Source organism: Amblyomma maculatum, chromosome 1, assembly GCF_055883805.1.
Source record: "Amblyomma maculatum isolate TAMU_Amacu chromosome 1, ASM5588380v1, whole genome shotgun sequence".
Classification (NCBI taxonomy): domain Eukaryota; kingdom Metazoa; phylum Arthropoda; class Arachnida; order Ixodida; family Ixodidae; genus Amblyomma; species Amblyomma maculatum.
The window spans coordinates 292,944,616-292,962,921 of record NC_139344.1 but is presented as its reverse complement, the minus strand read 5'-3'; the positions used below and the strand labels follow the sequence as shown (position 1 = coordinate 292,962,921).

Here is an 18,306-nt window from a genome sequence, read left to right as displayed (position 1 = left end):
AACTGCAAATTGTGCTATGGAGAAAGCAAGCTGGAACAAAAAACAAATGTTTTCTGTGATACATGTGCAGCAAACCTCTTTTTTACGGCAACAAGGAACTGTTTCGCGCGGTGGCACGATAGTCATATGGTTAATGGTTTCTTTCCTAACTTGAGCAATACTGTACTTAGAAAGCTAGAATTTGAAGCATTGTTACCTCGGTCCCTGTTTTAAAAAATGTAAATCCTAAATGTTTTTAATGTTTCATTTGTGTTATTAAATTTTGCTGTTTTTATGAATTTTTATTTTAACTGCAATTTTTTTCGAAATATTTTTCATCACCTATGCCATAAAGATGTGAATTGTGACTAATACCACTGTGGAGAGAATTTCCTCCTCTACAATTTGCTTCCATACACTCCTGTACCAAGCAAGGTTTTGTAAAAACGAAAAAAAAATTATGACACCACTCAAAAATCCTTACTTTCTCGCGGACAGGAAGGTTTTAAGAAATAATTATGAATTAAGGCTTACCTGTTACAAAGTGAGCGCCGCACACTCGAATGTTTGCAAGCTCGCCTCTTAGATCCACAAGCTTGATACGCGCAAGCCACAGGCTGCGCCGCTTCGCATTCTCGTTCGCTCCCCTTCCAGATCTTCAGCAGGAAATAAAGGTTCGTGTTTTCCGACACGTTCCTCGAATTGCCTTTACTGCAAATAGCCATGCTGAGAGCATTGGGAGCATTGGCGCTCTGCTCGACCGCGGTGCTTCAAAATGGCGGAAAACAGTCCCGAGTTTGCGGAAATTACGTCAGTGCAAGCTATGTATAGAAATCACGTTAAAACCTAGGACGTTCAATGTAGGGTAGCACGGCGAGGGAAATGGGGGTAGGGCGTGGTTAGCCAAATTTCAGATATAGGGGAGCGCACCTGAAGTTTGCTCACACTACACCAGCGCCGCCTCCTACCTCTGGCGGTCATTTCTGAACTACTGGTCGAGGAAGTCGCCGGGGGAGCGCATTGAACCACCCACGTCCCGACTGGTACGCGCGCTACTCGCGCTGTTGGCACCCTCTCCTTCATTGTATGCACGCGCCGTCTCACTCGCAGGTGCACAAGAGATGTTGCTGGTCGCTGCGAGTCTGGCTGGCGTTCCATGGCGTTCAGAGAGGGAAAAAAAGTTATTGCGTCCAAGGGTGAGGAATGGGCCCTCTTCTTTCTTTTTATTAAAAGCACACAACAGCACCATGCTTGCAGTGCCACAGTTGGTGTGAGCCATGTATTCAATGAATATGGTCTACACAAAATATCAAGCACATGTTGACTCCTTTTCAACAAAAAGCTTCCAATGCCACCTGTGAAAGTGCATTTGCCACTGCTTGTAAGCTGCTGCTTTGGAGAGCATAGCCATGAATGCTAAAAAAGATGTTCGCGATAAAACTTCTTTGTCGCACAATTTACGAGTAAAGAAAAAGAGGAGACGCGGCCATAATTTTCTGCCATGAACGGCCTCTAACTAGACCAGACTTCTATCCAATTCAAAAAGTATGACATTTTTTATTGAAGGAACATTTATTTACAAAACTTTTGCACGGAATCGTAGCATTTAGTTAACCATTTCTCCATTATCGTTATTTACTGATGAGTGTTCATGCGACCGAATGCAGTTTCGAAAAAGAGAATTTTGAAAAGTCAAAATTTTTGTCATCCACATCAGTCAGCATTCGCTTATGATCGATGGCTCTGCAGATAGGTTGTCATGAGGGTACGCGTGCGCTGTGATAGCATGAAATAAATAAGCAACCGATTTTCTTTATGGCACTTATTAACCAAGCTTACGACATTTTTCTTTTAACCATAAGTGAGCAGTTGGTAGTATATTCGTTGGATAGTCTCGTCTTTCTCTTCAGCCTCGCATATTGCCTTCAGGACTCTTAATTTGCGTTAAAATAAAGATAATTTTCATTATTATAAGCACAGAAAGTATCAAAATCCAATCTATTAAGTCAGCGAAGTTTCGTGCACCACACTGAGCCATTGAATAAAATTTTGCATTGTGAAGATGACTATGTAAAAAAGAGATTTACTTTCCAGGTTGTAAGCTGTTTTGCCACTTATTTCTTGCGGCACTAAAAGCGCCGTTAACATAATGGCGTTTTCGTCAATTTGCCTCAAAGAGAGGACATGATCCACAAGTTTTTTTTTTTTCGCGTTTGCGCTAAAAAATTTTCCTAATTGTCTGAAGAATGCGCATGAGTAAACGTTCAAGCATTAAGGAGAAAGCATGGGACGGCACAAACAGATCTGCATCAGCCCAGAACGTGCAGAACTGGCCCTTTTCAAGAGCCACTCGCGCAGCTGTTCAATGGGAGGGGAAACTGGCCTGCCCGGCCAATTATCGGGACGCCGCCGAAGAGGGCGCTTTTCACTGGCGCTTGCAGCGCCCCCCTGCGAAGCTGCGGCCCCCTATATGCATATGAGACCTCGAACAGTAGCACAGCTTCTAACGAAGTATGGATGTGAAATCAACAAACAACGGGGAGTGAGTTTTTCAGCGGCGAGCGCACAGGGCCCCCGAAACCTCTTTTCTGGTAAGCACGCGCACAAAACGAAATCGGGGCGAGGGGACCGTATAAAATACAAGTTAACAATGAGCGAACATGCGCTTCCTCCTGTACGCCAGGCGACCACTTCCCCATTCACCTCACGCGGCCGCAGGAAGACAAGGAAAAAAAGTTCGAACCAAAAAGCGTGCAGAGAGGGAAAGGAAGCGTACACGTAATTCTCCATTCACACCACGAGGTCGTTAGGCAGGGGGTTAAGTTAAAAAAAAAACCTTCTGAGAGGGCAAGGAGAACCAGGATTTTAGGGGTGTACAGTCGAGCCCACTTATAACGATACCAGTTATTACAATATATCGGCTATAACAATGAACAGCCATGTCACCGTCAAATTTACTATGTATCCAATAGTAAAAAAATCCATTTACTACAATGATGGGTTGCCGCACTAACGGTTATAACGATTAAAACCGGCCACTGTGACCCAGCTTCAAAATAAAATACGCGTGATTCCGACGAAAACGCGAGCGTCCGCAATCGCGCAAAGCGAGCGCATTTCGCTCCGCATGTCACCCTTCCACCCCTCGAGACGAGTGGACTGCGCCCACGATACGAAGAGAGGAGAGCACTCTGTTTCTCTACCCTTGCCCCCTCCCCCCCCCACCTCCTCGCTCCGTCACATGGTCGCGCCCCGCCGCCGTCCCGACCTACTCTGTGTGGCGATAGCGGCGGTTGTGTGCGGGCGGGCGTCGTAGTGCTTATACGTGTGGGGTGCACGTGGTGTGTGTGCAACGCCTGTGGCGTTTTGCTTTCTCGTCGTACAATGGCAGATCCGTCTGCCGTACGCCCTTCACCGGACTGCACGGCGCTATTGCCAGCAAAAAGAAAACGTACAGCGATTTCATTGGAGACGAAGCGCAGCATAGTTGAGGACCACAAGAATGGACAGAAGGTGTCGGCCCTGGTGCTGAAGTGCGGACTGCCTCAACCGACAGTTTCTACAATCATCCGCTCCGCAGATAAGCTGCTTCAAGAAGAATGCTCTGGTTCGAAGAACAACGAATGGAAAAGAGTCCGGCAGGGCGCCTACAAGGAAGTGGAGGAAGCCTTGTTCCAATGGTTTCTTAGCGCCCGTGCACAGAACCTGCCCATTAGTGGGCCGATCCTAACGGCGAAGGCGAGTCATTTTGCCTTTCTTCTTCACGAGAAGGACTTTCGTCCGGGAAATGGTTGGCTGCAACGCTTTAAGGATAGGCACGGGATTGTATATAAAGCAGTCACCGCCGAGGGAGCTTCACTCGACGTGGAAGCGAGACACCGCTGGGAAGAAGAAACCTTGCCACGTATCTTCGAGAAGTACGCCGACAGCGATATCTACAACGGTGATGAAACTGGACTTTTTTTTTTTCAAATGCTTCCCGCGAAAACCCATGCGCTTCGAGGAGATCCATGCAAGGGTGGAAAGAACAGTAAGGTGCGTGTGACCGTATTTCTGTGCGCAAGTATGGACGGAAACGATAAATGTCCAGCATTTGTCATCGGAAAATCCAGGAATCCCGCAGCTTTCGAGGTGCCGCCAGAATCCCCGTACGCTACCGCCACAATGGTAAGGCGTGGATGACACGAGCGCTTTTTCTTGAGTGGCTCGTGGAATTCAATGACCGCATCGAACGCCAAAAGAGGAAGGTTGCATTGGTATTGGATAATTGCAGTGCGCATCATTCCATGCCAGAGCTTTCCAGCGTGGAAATCTTCTTCCGTCCGCCGAACACCACTTCAGGTTTGCAGCCTATGGATGCCGGCATTATCGCTAATTTTAAGGCCCTGTACCGCCGCCTCGTAATGAACAGGTTAGTGCTTGCCATGAACATGGCTGCGCGGAGAAGTGATTAGCAGCCTGATTTTAAGATTAGCCTACTGATGGCAGTTCAGTTCATCTTCGGTGCATGGTCAGAACTCAATACTTCGACGGTGCAGAATTGTTTCAGGGAAGCAGGCTTCGTTCGGGATCGCACGACTGCCGCGGCTGATGCTTGCGTAGCTCCGACCAACGAAGGGGTGCCAGAACCACGGCCGCTCGATGGAAGCGCACTAGGCGCGGCCTGCTACGTCGCCCGAAACCGGCGGGAGGCGTCTACTTCCAGTCGCCACCGCCGCGGCGCCACCGTTCGGGGACAGCCGCGCGCGGAGAGCTGCGCCTGGCGGCGCTTTGAGGGAGGCGTCGGCGTGGTAGAAGCCTTTTATTTTAAGAATATAAGAGCTCCGATTCACGCAATTTGGCAACACGAATTAGTATATACTGCCATGTATAGTGTGACCATGTCAGCACTTAGCGCTTGCTCGGCAAGGATGTACACTGGAGTGTACCCCGAAAAACTTAGTGACGGTGGTTCAAGGCCACTCGATTGGAGAGCTCGCATTATCGTCATGTTGCATTCGGATCCAGTTGTTTGTCACATGAATATGTTACGCGGCTGTGAATAATTCGAAGCTTTTCAGCTGCTATGGTAGCCTAATGCATATTTACTCATTCCTGCATACAGCTTTTATACAAAAATTGATGTCAACCTGTTCTAAGCTGCTAGCGCTATCAAATAAAAAAATGTCCTACTATGAGCAACCTCTGTGAAAATGCGACATGTAACCAACCTTTCAATCGCATTCTGACAAATGTTACGGTGGAAATATGAAGATGTTTATTAGGTTAAATCTAGATGATAACCTAGGATCTTCGACTCAGTTGGAGACCTTAAACTTTGTACGCCAGAACGCTATCCGTCATGGCTTCCCGCATTTTGCATGGCCGGACAAAGTAAGCGCGCTTGATAGAGCCGGTTTGCCTCAAGGTGCTACGTATATGCGTGGAAAGTTTTTATTACTATTTTTATTGGCTGCTCGCAAACCCATACAATTTTGCTGGTTCCTAATTTTCAATGGAAGAACGCGCATCGAGTGTTCCTGTTGTGAAACTCTTAGCTGCGATCACAAGAATGTTCACGCTTCAGAGCGCAACTGCAGCCGAGATTCAGCGAGCAGCCGAGTACGCTTATTTATTGGCCACGCAAAAAAAGGAAGAAGATAACCAATCGCAGAAGGAAAGTCTTTCTTGAGAGAGGTTTATGCCATAGCCATAAACGTCGCTCCACTGTTGACATTTCCAGCTTAGCTCGCTGTCAGTGGGGGCAGCAACTTAACGATATCTTGCATAGCGACTTAACATGGGCACGATCATTGTTTTTATAGATTAGCTGCAGGTACTGTGTACGAGAAAACAATGATGAAATCAAAAGTTTACACAGCTTGCTACTTCGCCGGAACTCTTGAGACTTCATCATCGTGTTAATGAAGGTGCTCTTAAGCTGACAAAGCTTGATTACTTCCTTTGCGGGGTACATCAAGCCTCCATTGTCCTTGGTTTTCATTAACCTGTAACTGGTCCAGTTGACTCATATTTTCTGCAACAGGCTCTTGCACAACTGACATGTCACCTCAAAACCATTACCAAATATCGCATAAATTAAGCATCAATTTGGTTGTGATAAACAAAACTTAAGGTTCTTAAGTCTCCTTGAGGAGCCTCGTTAGAGTGCCCGCACTTTGCTACCTGCTTATTCACCGTATCCCGTAATTGCTTCCTCTGTCGCGTATCATTAGGATGCAGCCTTAAGCCACCGCATTATATGAAATAGCACCCTACACATAGCTATATAAAGCCCCTCTTTACCGAAGCCGTACGAACGTGCCCTATAGGAGTATACTGTGCCTGACTTGGGATCTAAGGGTCCCGCTTTCAATAATTCCCATTTCATCCTTACATCTTATTGACTCTCTCTGGTTTGGCAGCTCCTGCCACATTGAACATGTCATGTGTTCTCATTGCGCCAAAGGTGTCTGGCCATATCACCAACTAAAGTGCCTCTTACCAGAGAGGTTTTTTTTCCGATTTTCCGCCGACATAGCGGGCGCCGAATTTTTTTGTGGAACATGGCTTTTCATTTTATCGCATCGGCTCAAGCAGTCTCAAAAGTATAAGCAAATGTTGTATGCACAGGCTCCTTTACTTGCAAGGCCACTCAGACTAGCGCGGCAAAATTTAGAACAAATTGCATGCTTATATAAAAAATACCCTTCGTAGCTTTTTCTGATATGTCCTCGCAAAATAACCTGCGAGAAAAGCTTCTGGTGCAACCTCATCGTGTTCATCTGCTTCACAACACATCGTTAAAAATCCTAGTTCACTGGCCAGCTCCCTTGTAACTAAACAGGTTAAACAACTCTTGGAAGAAGGCAGCTGAGCAGGTAACACCAACGCAAAGCACAAGAGGCACCCACACGCACACAAGGACAACGCTGCACTGACTATATTAACTCATCGTTCGACTCTATTAAGGTTAAAAAACGTGACGGGAACACAGGAAAAGAGGCCGACACAACTAACGCGGTTGTGCCGTCTTCTTCTGTGTTCCCGTCATGTTGTTTGCACGGTTAACCTATAATTAATCACCAACAAGTCCAAATCTGCTGTCCCTTGTAGCAAATTTAATGGCAGCTGATAAGGTATTATGTTTCAGCATCTGGACTTTTTAACCTCAGCGCCGCTTTCATTTCACAGGAAGCGAGTGCATTTCCACTCCTCGCTGCTGCCTTTGCCTGAAGCGAGCTCAGCAGATAAAATTAGAGGGTCTCTTAGATGTCTCTTAAGCGGATGATGGCGAAAGCCTACCTTTCTCCTATCATTTGCCTCTCATCGTTTCCCACTGTTTGTCATTTCAAGTCGTCGTTTGATATATTGGTCGTTTCCCAGTCATGATGAGTCTGCCTGCGTAGTCATTGTAGCCCTTACCACTCATAACTAAGCAGGTTACTCATTTAGAATCAGCAGTGGTCATTACATGTCGTCGTTTCACATATTGGTCACTTCGTAGTCATTAACGGTAATGATGAGCCATGTCTAGCTATTATAGTCATTACCACACATCGCTAAGCACTTTTACTCATTTCTAATCAATTGTGGTCATTACATGTCGTAGTTTGATATACTGGCCATTAGAAATCGTTTTAGTCATTATTAACCATTATTAGTCATTAGCATTAGTCATTACCTCTATCAATGTCTATTTATAACTTTTATTGATTACCTATCACCATAAATCATTTTCATTCTTAATCTCCCTCCTTGCACGTCCGCTTTTGCGACTGACACACCAATGCACAGATGCGACGCACAGATTACAGGCACAGCTTTTGCGAACAGTTTCGCTCCATGAGCCTAGAACGGGTTTCGCCTTAAAAAAACGCATCCTGTCTCAACGTTAGCGTGCTTGCACACGCGCACACAAAAAAATTTGCGTTTACCACGCAGACGCGAGGCGAACGCGCCCAGAAAGGAAGCCAACCGCGCGCTCAGAGCCGGCAACCCCGGCGGCGACGTGTCCCCGAACAGTGCCGCCCTCAGCAGAAATAGCGGGCGCAACTGTAAACTCCCCAAGGACGCGCTTGCCCATTGACGGCGGAGCGACGCAGCAGGCCGCACCCAGTGCGCTTCCATCGAGCGGCCGTGCCAGAACTGTGGTCTGCGCTCAGCAATGATGCATCGGGACTGGATGAGTTTCTGCATGCAGATGATGATGTGGAAACGTCCGAAATCCTCACTGACGAGGCAATCGTGGAAAATGTGCGAGCGGCGGACAACGACAGCGACGACGACGACGACACTGCAGATCAGCCTCTGCAAGTAGTGTCCTCACAGGAGGCCCTGCATATGATTTATTCCCTCCGGGACTTCGTTTTTTCAAGGGGCCTTCCACTTGAGCACGTCGAACAATTGCTCTCGAGACCAATGTTAATAAGCTTTCTGTGAAGCAAGCGAAGCTCACGGACTATGCTTTTTTTATAAAGTAGTGGACAACTTTTTTTCTGCTTGATTAAAATTTTTGAACCTTATGTTGACTGCATTTTTGGCAAACCTGGTTATAACAATTATTGGTTATAACAATGACATTTTCTTGGCACTTGAGTATTGTTATAAGTGGGCTCGACTGTAGTAGGTTCTATTTCACCATTGTTGTGATCTGATCCTCCCCAGTTGAAGTGCAATACCTGAGTCCCGTGACCGACCGAGTTGGCCGTCGAGGCGAAACTATCGCATAGCTATAGGCCTTGGAAGTGCAGGCTGCCTCTGCCGCCTCGTTAGACGGGCCGAAATGCAGCTGCTATCTGATGCATTGCGTGTATCTTAATCTGATTCCAATGCACTACAGAACGGCAGCTTCGGAGGCGCTGAAGAAACTAGACTTGAAGTTGTCGAGGGAGGCCAAAGACTGCGGAGCAAACTCTGATCACCCTCACGCACAAATACATCGGTGGCAAAGAAGGAAACGTGTGTCCTGTAGTAAAGTGTGCACAGAAGTTAAAAAAAAGCGCTGGCCGCACTCTAATGTATTTATTTCATTCAATATCACAGCAGTAACTGTACGCCCATCGCTCATCAATCGGCGACGTTTGTGTCTTTTTTCTTGTGAAAGAAGGCAACTCCATAGCTACGCACATCGCAGTGGTGATTGACTACGGTGGCCATTGAGATATCCTTGAATTTCTCTCTGTAAGAGGAAAAGAACCACGGCACGCCCAACTGTCCGGCTATGGCTCTCGACAGGAAATGCCCGCACCATCTGGACGAATGTCGTGAAGAATTTTGCCTTGTGTGCTGGCGCGTCACGTCAAGGTGTGGACATAAGTAAACAAAGCACGCTATTTTACATTAAGTGCAATCACGCCCCTTCTACAAAGCAGTAAAGATTTACCCATGAGAAAGCGCACAAAGTGCACTGCAAACATGCGCATATCATATGCTATTAACGATTTCACTAAGACAGCAACTATTTAGTGTAGCCGGAAAACACGAGCCATCATAACTGTTCTATGATACACAAAATAGGGCTTAAATGTCCACCCTATTTTTCCCGACCACCGGCTATGCCAACGGCGGCTTTTCGATGGAACGCGCAGTATACGACATCATCACGTTTAACTGGTGTACTTCCGTCAACCACGTGCAGTTCATGACACGTGTCAAGGGGTTCACCTGGTGCGCACACCCAGCGACAAGAGAAGGAGAGCTACCAACCTCCGTGGGGTTTCTTAACCCCATCGTACAGCGTCGTTCGCATTCGTGCGCGGCAGCAACCCTCGGGTAGAGCCTTTGGGTTGGCCAGCCATACTGCCGATAAAAACCACAAAGCGGCGCATTAGCCTATATTGTGGATAGAACACGAGTGAGTAAAAGTGCTAATGAGTGGCGTCTTCGCGCGAATTGGCAGCACACCCAAGTATGTAACGCGATTTTGGCTCGCAGGTTGGCTAGGCTCGATCCCCAGCAAAATGGCCGTTTTCTGTAGGTTTTAGTAGATTTTTTTTCTTTAAAAACTACCTTGTCTACAATGTTATGCAATACACGAAAGGAACGCTAACTAGATTCGCTTTATTAGGCATAAAACTTTGAATACGAAGTTGTAGGTTGTAACACAATATATATAATTTCTCCAAAACCAAATTTTAGAAAGCAAAATTGAACAAAACTTGAAGAAATGCATTTGTAAATGAAACAAGAATTAAAAAATTTTTTCAAGATATACAAAATGCAGAGCATTATATTGGCCACTCCCTGTGAAAATGTGAAAAAAATTTAAGTGCAGTATTTAATAGTGCTTTTGACGCATAATGAGCAATAAACGAGGGTCGCGGCAAAGCGCCATGCCGAAACGGCTGCCCGGTTCCTTTCTTGAGCAGGACGCCAATCACTGTTTTGTGGGAGGCAAGTACACAGTGCAGTTTGTGAGATTTGCGACGTTTCGAAACGCGCGTCGTCGATGTAGATGCCGCCATACTCGCATGCGACTATGCGACTCCGATGCTGCCTCGTTTGCGGAGCATGTTCAAAAATAGCCACCTCGCGGCAACAAATGTAAACAGCAATAAAATCTAAGCTTCAGTTACTCGGTTACACGATAGATGGCAAAGCGTGTTCGTGAGCGACGCGGAAAGGTGCTATATTTGCTCGCGAAGTCGTCGTTAGCGGGCCGGAGCGCGGCCGCCGGTATTCCGGGCTGGTTTCCGTCGTCAGCAGGGTCAGAACTGACTTCTGACGATAATTGGCAGCATCTTCAGAGTGGCTTCTGCTTGGGTCATCGATAAAATCGATCGTAGATAGTGCGTAGTCGTCAGATTTGCGACATTTCGAAGCGCGCGTTGTCGACGCGGATGCCGCCATTTTCGCATGCGACTGAGACGCTGCCGCGTGTTCGGAGCGCGCTCAAAAATAACCGCTTCTTGGGAAAAATGTAAATGGCATCAACATCGCAACTTCAGTTATCCGACTACGCACTAGATTTTATAGCGTGTCCGTGAGCGACGCGGAAGGGTTCAAAATCGGTGCGCGAAGTCATCGTTAGCGGGCTGACGATGCTGAATGGGCGCGATAGGGAAAGAGTTAACATCTACCTTCATTGTAAGAACCATTTGATTTGTTAACTTCAGTTTAAGAACATCGAATCATTCTCGAATTGTGGACGCCGGTCATCGGAAGCCGCTGGATGCTGGGCGCTACGAGCTCCTTAAAAAATCCCCTAGGCGGCTGAGAGGGCGGCAGTTGCGCATGCTTTTTCCTCGTGATTCGTGAGATACTGTGAGAAACAGCTTTCCTCTTCCGAGGTGTGGTGCGCAAAAATAGAGGAAAATTACCGATATTAAAATGTCATGGCACACACATTATTACGACCTTGTATGAAGAAGAGCGCGTAAGAACGTCGGAGAACCCTTAGGCTGTTTAAACCATCAGCCAGGAACAGCAGCGACCTCTGTCTCTCGTGCGTTTTTGGTCACGTGACCGAGAATGCCCCATCTGCTACTTTTGCGGTGCGCGAAATCTTTGTGCACTATACTGCTGGGCGGGCATCAAAGACACGTACAGTACAGGCTGTGGGCGTGTTAATCGCTGCGGCAGAATAATAGTCTGCTGCTGCTTCGGCATCCAAACAAATGCTCTCAAGCAAAGTAGCAATGAGGGCTAGTTGGTTGCACATTTCAAGAGTTTTGCGAGCTAGGATATATACACAGACACACAAGAAAGCAGGAAACACGTACATAGAACAAGCGCGCACTGACATCTATGGTTTATTCATAACAGGGTTACATTTAAACTGTCCACGCGCATCGCCCCAGAGCTTTGCCCCAAGATAATGCGCTCTTAGGTTCAAGCATTAGTTCCATGCATTTTTGGCTTAACTGGTTCGATTTCAGTCTCGGTTTGGAGCACTGAGTATTTCCATTTACGTTTATCCTCGAATTTTACCCAGAAGCAGTAGTGCACGCTTCGAAGGTCCATATCAAGTTGCAGTCAGCATAGTCGAAAAAAAAAAGTAGAATTTTTATTTTTTTTAGAATAAGCAATTAAGTCTGCCTAACTGCACGGTGGACACCTCAAGCGCACCGAGATGGAAGGGAGGCACGTCGGAGTGGAAATTACGAGGACTGAAAATTGGATTTAAGATAATGAAACGCAGAGTGTTTCGCTTCACGATAGACACCTGCTAAATTTGCGGTCTGATCCGTTTTTAGATCTCTCTTCTATGCCTCACGAGTGGTGTGAGCCGGAAGTGCAGACAAGAAGCGATACGCAAATGCATCCGTGTTGTGTGGGATATAAATTGATTTATAAGAAAAGAAAGACGCTGAGTGCACGTTGCAGGCGTTCGAAATTGTTCCGTAGTCTTCCTCACTCTTTCTTTCTCCCCGTCTTCCCTTCTTGACAGCTCGGTTCAGGTGTCCACCGAGATCTGTGACAGATATTACGCCTTTTTTTTATAAACGAATTTACATTACAAGCGATACCAAAATTATCACGTGATTTCGTGTCAAAGCCGTGAGGCAACCGTACTTTTGTGCAGCGTTCAGGTTGGTGTCGTACAATTTCACTTCTCATTTAGCATCCATATTCTAGTCAAGTTGGGGGAGGCTAGTTTGGGATAGGGATTCGAACCGATGACACAGCTAGTTTCTTTTCCGGTAACCACCGAGAAGTGAGACGCGTCTTTCCTTTTCCCCGTGTACACATGACTTTAAAGGTATACTGAACAAATGTCCAAGGATATTGAGAAAGCACCACAATTGCATTCTTAAGACACAATTACACTAGTACAGACACAGAATTCGGGTTAGTTTTGAGCGGATGGCTGTATTCTTGACGTTTTCTGAGCGGCCACCGGGTCAGAGGCAGCAGCACGCTCCCCACTGTGAGCCGGCGGGTGGGGCACCACAACTACTCTCAGCAACGTCATGGCCCCACGATCCAGCCGCCGCCGCCCCTGCCCCCGCACCTGAATTTGGTTAACCAGCTACACGCAGTGTCGGTTCCACCGCGTCGCGCCGTGCACAATGCTGCGAAAGATGGAATGCTGCACACGAGGGAGGTCGAGGGGGACGCATACGGAGGGCGCGTATTGCAGACAATAGACCCCTTTCATAAATGTTAAGTCGGCTTCACCTCTATGCTGCATTCCCCACTAATGGCAGAACTGCAATGTATTGAAACATTGTAGAAGCAATATGCGATTTCAGGTCTATATCGCCGTTTTTCTGGCAGCCAGTGACGCCATGTTTGGGGAAAGAAGCAGCGTGGGAAAGCCTACTTAACGATTTTTGCAAGGGGTCCATTGCGCGTTGGGAGGGAATGATGTATTGTGCGCAGGAACACAAGCAGCAAAAAAAAAAAAAAATGAAAGGCATGTCCGTCCCTGCGCTTTGTGAGTGCCATGGGGGAAAGGAAAAATGAAAAGATGCGACCGGCCGCGATGGGAGTACTTACTTTCCGCTCATTTCTGTTCATAAAGTGGATTGTTTTGGCCACTCCCAATGCGATAGCTACCATCTGCGCTGGAAATCTCGGCGGCAGTTTTTTTATTCAGTATACCTTTAACATCGCGTGTTCATTCGCAGAGCTTTGCCATTGACAGGCTAACACAGAATATGGTGATGTATTTAGTTGTTTTCGCTTTTGGGGAAGGTGCAGTGTCGGTCTCACTCCTCGGCGCATACCTACACTTATAGTGAACAACATACAATCGGAGGTATATATGCATGGTAGAGACTTCATGTTGATTTTAGTGGTCCGTTTCAAGGACATATTTCTTCGTCTTACTACTCCAAATGGATTCGCGCATCCAGCACAGCATTCCATGCTTGCGAAACAAATTTTTCAGACAAGGAATTGTAGACATTATTGTCTCTGACAACTGCATCGCATTCACCAGTGACATATACGCTGATCCTTTGAGCGAGAATATCGTAGGCGCATCCTAATCCCATCTTTGTTGCCAGTATTGTTACGCGGTTTGAAGGGCTTAACCTCAAGAACGCCTAAACGGGTCACCACTGGGCCTTGATGAGGGCCCGGAAAGAGATGCCCAGAAAGCAGGTGGGAGACATAAGGCGCTTTTTCCTTCCCCGGTTCCTCCCCATGCAGAGGAGTTCGGACGCTATCGAGCAGACGCAACCATCTGCGACACTGCAGTGAGGAATCGCAGGGCCTAGACGGGCAAAGCCCAAGAGATGCTTCAAGCGTTTACATGAAGAAATCCAAAATAAGGTTTCGTGGCCCTCTAACGACACATTCAAAATTCTCAGGATTACACATATTTAGGGCAGGAATTACCTGTTGACCAGGACCACTAGAGTGAAATAGCCAGACGACTGAGAATGCAGTGTGATGCACTTGCTAGGTTCTGTGATCGTGACGAGCACCTGATCAGTATTCCTGAAGAAGAAAGTATATAGTAAGCGAAGGAGCAGAAATTGAATTTAACGATATGGCTTGGAATCATGTTGAGGACGGCGAAGCGAGCTACGAGATTAAAAACGATAAGTGAAAAGTTGGGAGGCTGCAAACAAGCACCGTGTGTCTGGGAACAAACACGAGTTAATGACTGCTTGCTATTTTTGCGGTAAAAAGCTTTATAGGTGTAATGGTGCATTATTTTTCTTATGTTCGCCTGGGTACGTTATTTTGAGCATATTTTACATGGGCCCAAACTAGCAGCTTTCTAAGGGATCGAATGCTTTTGTCACCCGGATTTGTAATTTTTGTTCTTTAAAAAATATATAAATAAGTTGCATTGATAGTCTAGACAATATCCAGGATAAATCTGCATTGGCTGGGCATACGACTCGAGGATACCATAACCGAGTAACCCTTAGGGCAGCGGATTCTACTTGGAAGGCTTTCCTAGCAGATATCGGTACCACGTTTAAAAGGTAAAGTGGAACGTTGTAACTGGAAGGTTTGAGGTGATCACAGAAGGTGCAGGTATATAAGTTGGATGTAGTTAACATGATAAAAAGGCAGATGGTGAGAGCCCCACAGTCTTCATTTACAGCGATAGCAGTGTCGTCTGTTTGGCATAGTGAAAGAAGGCACACAGGGCTGCCAGTCTGATAGCACCCAAGAACTGGATCGACGCTGATCTCTAATGCCATGCTCCGTTGAAGCGCATTCGAGGTGGCTCCTCTCAATGCGATCCAACACAGGAAGTAGCCCTCTCCTTCCCAACAACTGAACCTCAATGAAAGCCTTGAACTGCATCCCACATCAGGAAGGACAGTCAAGCCCAAAGATTAAAAAGGTATTGACAGCTTCGTTAAATTCTTTCCTGGCTGTATACGCTACAATGCATAAAGCCATACATGAGAAGATTTGTTCTTGTTTGTCTTTAGTTTGTCGTTCTTTTCTTGCTCAGCCTGTCTTGAGTTTAGACGGCTCCAACAACCTTTGTTCGCTCTTTCTGTCGCAAGCAATGTTGTATATCCAGCAATTTTGGCTAAATCTCAATCCAGAGTATAACATAATATGTTGGTTCCCCCACACAAATTATTTAATTACCAAACTCGAAAAGATCCAAAGCAAGGCCATAAGTTTTGTCTACAACAGATATCGTTGACTTGACTCTTCTCCCTCCGAACTTCTCAGACAGGCTGGTCTTAGCTCTATTAGTTCTGTTGTGACCGGAGTTTCGGCCGAGGTATGCGCAGACTCTAGCAGCTGACAATAGAGGCATACTATTGTGACCGGAGTTCCGGCCGAGGTATGTGCAGTCTCCAGCAGCTGACAATGGAGGCGTACTTAGCGGACGCTGGCGAGCGACCGCGAACAAAAGCAGCGAAGCGGCGGCGACGGCAGGTGTTTTCGGCTGCGACGACCAACCCTTCCCCCCCCCCCCCCCCTCCTTCAGGATAGAGACCAGCTGCCCTTCGAGCCTTAATCCCCGTGGCACCACGACGGCAACAACAGGGCACCTATTCTTGTGCTTAATGGGCATGAGACGAGTCGCCGAGCATCATTGACCCCGATCGCCGAATTCTCGAGGCAAGCAGGTGACCCCCTTGGAATTTCGCGGGGTGAATGACCACCGTGAAAAGGCGACTTCTCGGATCATCTTGCCCAGGTACCCAAAATCCATTGTCCGCACAAAATTGTCATCGACATCAGAGGATTTGCCCTCGCCATCGGAAGATGTGCAAAGAAGTTCACCCTCAGCAGAGTGCGGCACCTCGAGTGATCCCTTGCCCCCACTGATTGGATAGTATCGATGAACTTTGTGTCCCCAGCTAGGGAACCGGGGATAACAAACCATATTTAAGTGACGGATTTTGTTTGGACAGATAGCTCCGTTTTCCTCTCATGACTTGTACTTTCTTCAGTATGTAGAAAGTGTATATAAACGTTACTTTTTGCCTCTCCTCCTGGGCTGTCTTCCTCCTCGATGCATCGTCGCCTCCTGAGCCCGCTGCGGTGAAGCTCGCCCCCTGAACCCGACACACTTCAACTGGTTGGCTGCGGTGGAATCGTCCACGCTTGGTCCTGGCATCGGAAATGGTGAGCGCTTGACTTTCTTTGAGAATTTGCCAGGTTTGATAACTCAGGGACTTTATCAAAACTAGTAGATTTGATTTTGGGCTTTTGAAGCAGCAGTGTTTTACGAAAGTCATCGTTCAAAAGTGGCCATGGGCATCAGCAAGTTAAAGAAACAGGAGTTGATTTTGCTTTGCGACGAGCTTGGTATTGAGGTGGGGAAAAGCCACAGAAGGCCACAGCTTATTGAGGCTATTCAGGAGTGTGGGGTAGATGGCAATGAAATTTCGGAGACTTGGGATTCCATTCAGGAGAAGTCCAGGGAGGCTAAAGAAGAGGCCATCAGACTTGAGGCTAAAGAAGAGGCCATCAGACTTGAGAAAGCAGAGGAGAGGAAAATTGTACTCATGCAGTTAGATCTTCAAATTGCTGACGCAACGCGCGCCGGAAATAATTCTAACAATCAGGCTATTCCGACGGGCGCAACAATAAAAATGAAAGATCTCCTGCAGCCCTACAAGACAAACGAGGACAATGGGCTGTTCCTCGTAAATTGTGAAAGGATCTGTGAAAAGGAGGGAATTCAGCGGGACATCTGACCCCTGAAAATATTAAACGTAATTCCTTGTGAAGCGGCTGAAGCAATTGCCAGATTGTCGAAAGAATGCCGAAAGGTACGATAAAGTTAAGGCAGCTCTCCTTAAAAAGTACCGGCTATCAGCTGATGTATTCCGGCGCCGCTTTCGAGAGGCAGCACGGAAGCAAGGCGAGACGTTTCAGGACTTTTCGTACAAATTGAAAGCAGATCTGATCGAATGGCTGAAAGGTGAAGAGGCTTATGAGAGTCGCGATAGAGTCATTGAGCTAATCTGCCTTGAACAATTTTACGGTAGCCTGGGAGATGAAATGCGCCAATGGGTGCAGGACAGGCCCTGCAAAAAGACCTTGGAACGCGCGGCAGAATTAGCTGATGAGTTCGCGACCCGTCGAGAATCGGAGAAAGCACGCATCAGATCCAGTGCGAAAGTCGGTAGGAATAATCGGGCGTACTCTCACACACAGGGAAAAGTGGGAATTGCGTCGTCTAATATCCCTGTTGCACAACAAAAAGGTGCAGTAAGCAGCTCGAAGGAAGACGCGAGGAAAGAAAAGGTTTTCGAATATAAGAAGCCGGTCGTCTGCTTCCGCTGCCAGCAGCCTGGGCACGTAGCGGCCGACTGCCGTAATCCAAAGTGGTGTTTTCGTTTCTGGATAGCGAGGACGACAACTTGCGATTGTTGCAGCCTTATCTTAGGGATCTGACCGTAAATAGCAAACCATGCAATGTTCTCCGCGACTCCGCTGCTACAATGGACGTCATCCATCCTGAATATGTTAGGGCTGGAGAATTCACGCGTGAATGCGCCTGGATACGACAGGTGGTTGAGGAGAATAGAGAATAAATAGAGAATAGCGTATGTCTGCCGATTGCCCGTGTCGAGATCGAGGGACCGTTCGGGGTGCTTCACACTGAGGCAGCCGTCTCCCAAAACCTACCCAAGCAGTATCTCTACATATTTTCCAATCAAGCGAACATGCTGTTCAGGGAAAAGGGGCTGAGGTTCGGAGACAATGCTGTCCAGGCTCTCACACGTGCGTAGGCGCGAGAAATCGCAGCGCAGACGAAGCTAGAGGAAAAGGGTAAGCATGAAACTGTAAGCCAAGTGCAGGATCACGGTGGCGAGCAGCAACAGGATTTACTCACTAATAGCGCTGATCTAGAAAGCACCGATAGCAGTGCTGGCTGCACTGACTGTCCCGAATTATGTGCAACTGTTCAATTGGAGCCAGGAGAGGAAGTCAGTACGGATCTGGTGCTGCCGCATT

The 18,306-nt window shown here is 47.2% G+C and overlaps 1 protein-coding gene across 1 annotated transcript in view; it reads left to right on the top strand.

The window, feature by feature from the left end:
* LOC146206805 (uncharacterized) overlaps positions 1-14,109 on the top strand; it is a 31,487-nt gene extending 17,378 nt beyond the window's left edge. Inside the window, exons 4-5 of the mRNA XM_084575669.1 lie at positions 8,162-8,274; positions 14,059-14,109. Coding sequence (XP_084431795.1) covers positions 8,162-8,274; positions 14,059-14,109 — 164 coding nt within the window. The remainder of the gene's footprint in view (positions 1-8,161; positions 8,275-14,058) is intronic.
* The last annotated feature ends 4,197 nt before the right edge of the window (positions 14,110-18,306 follow it).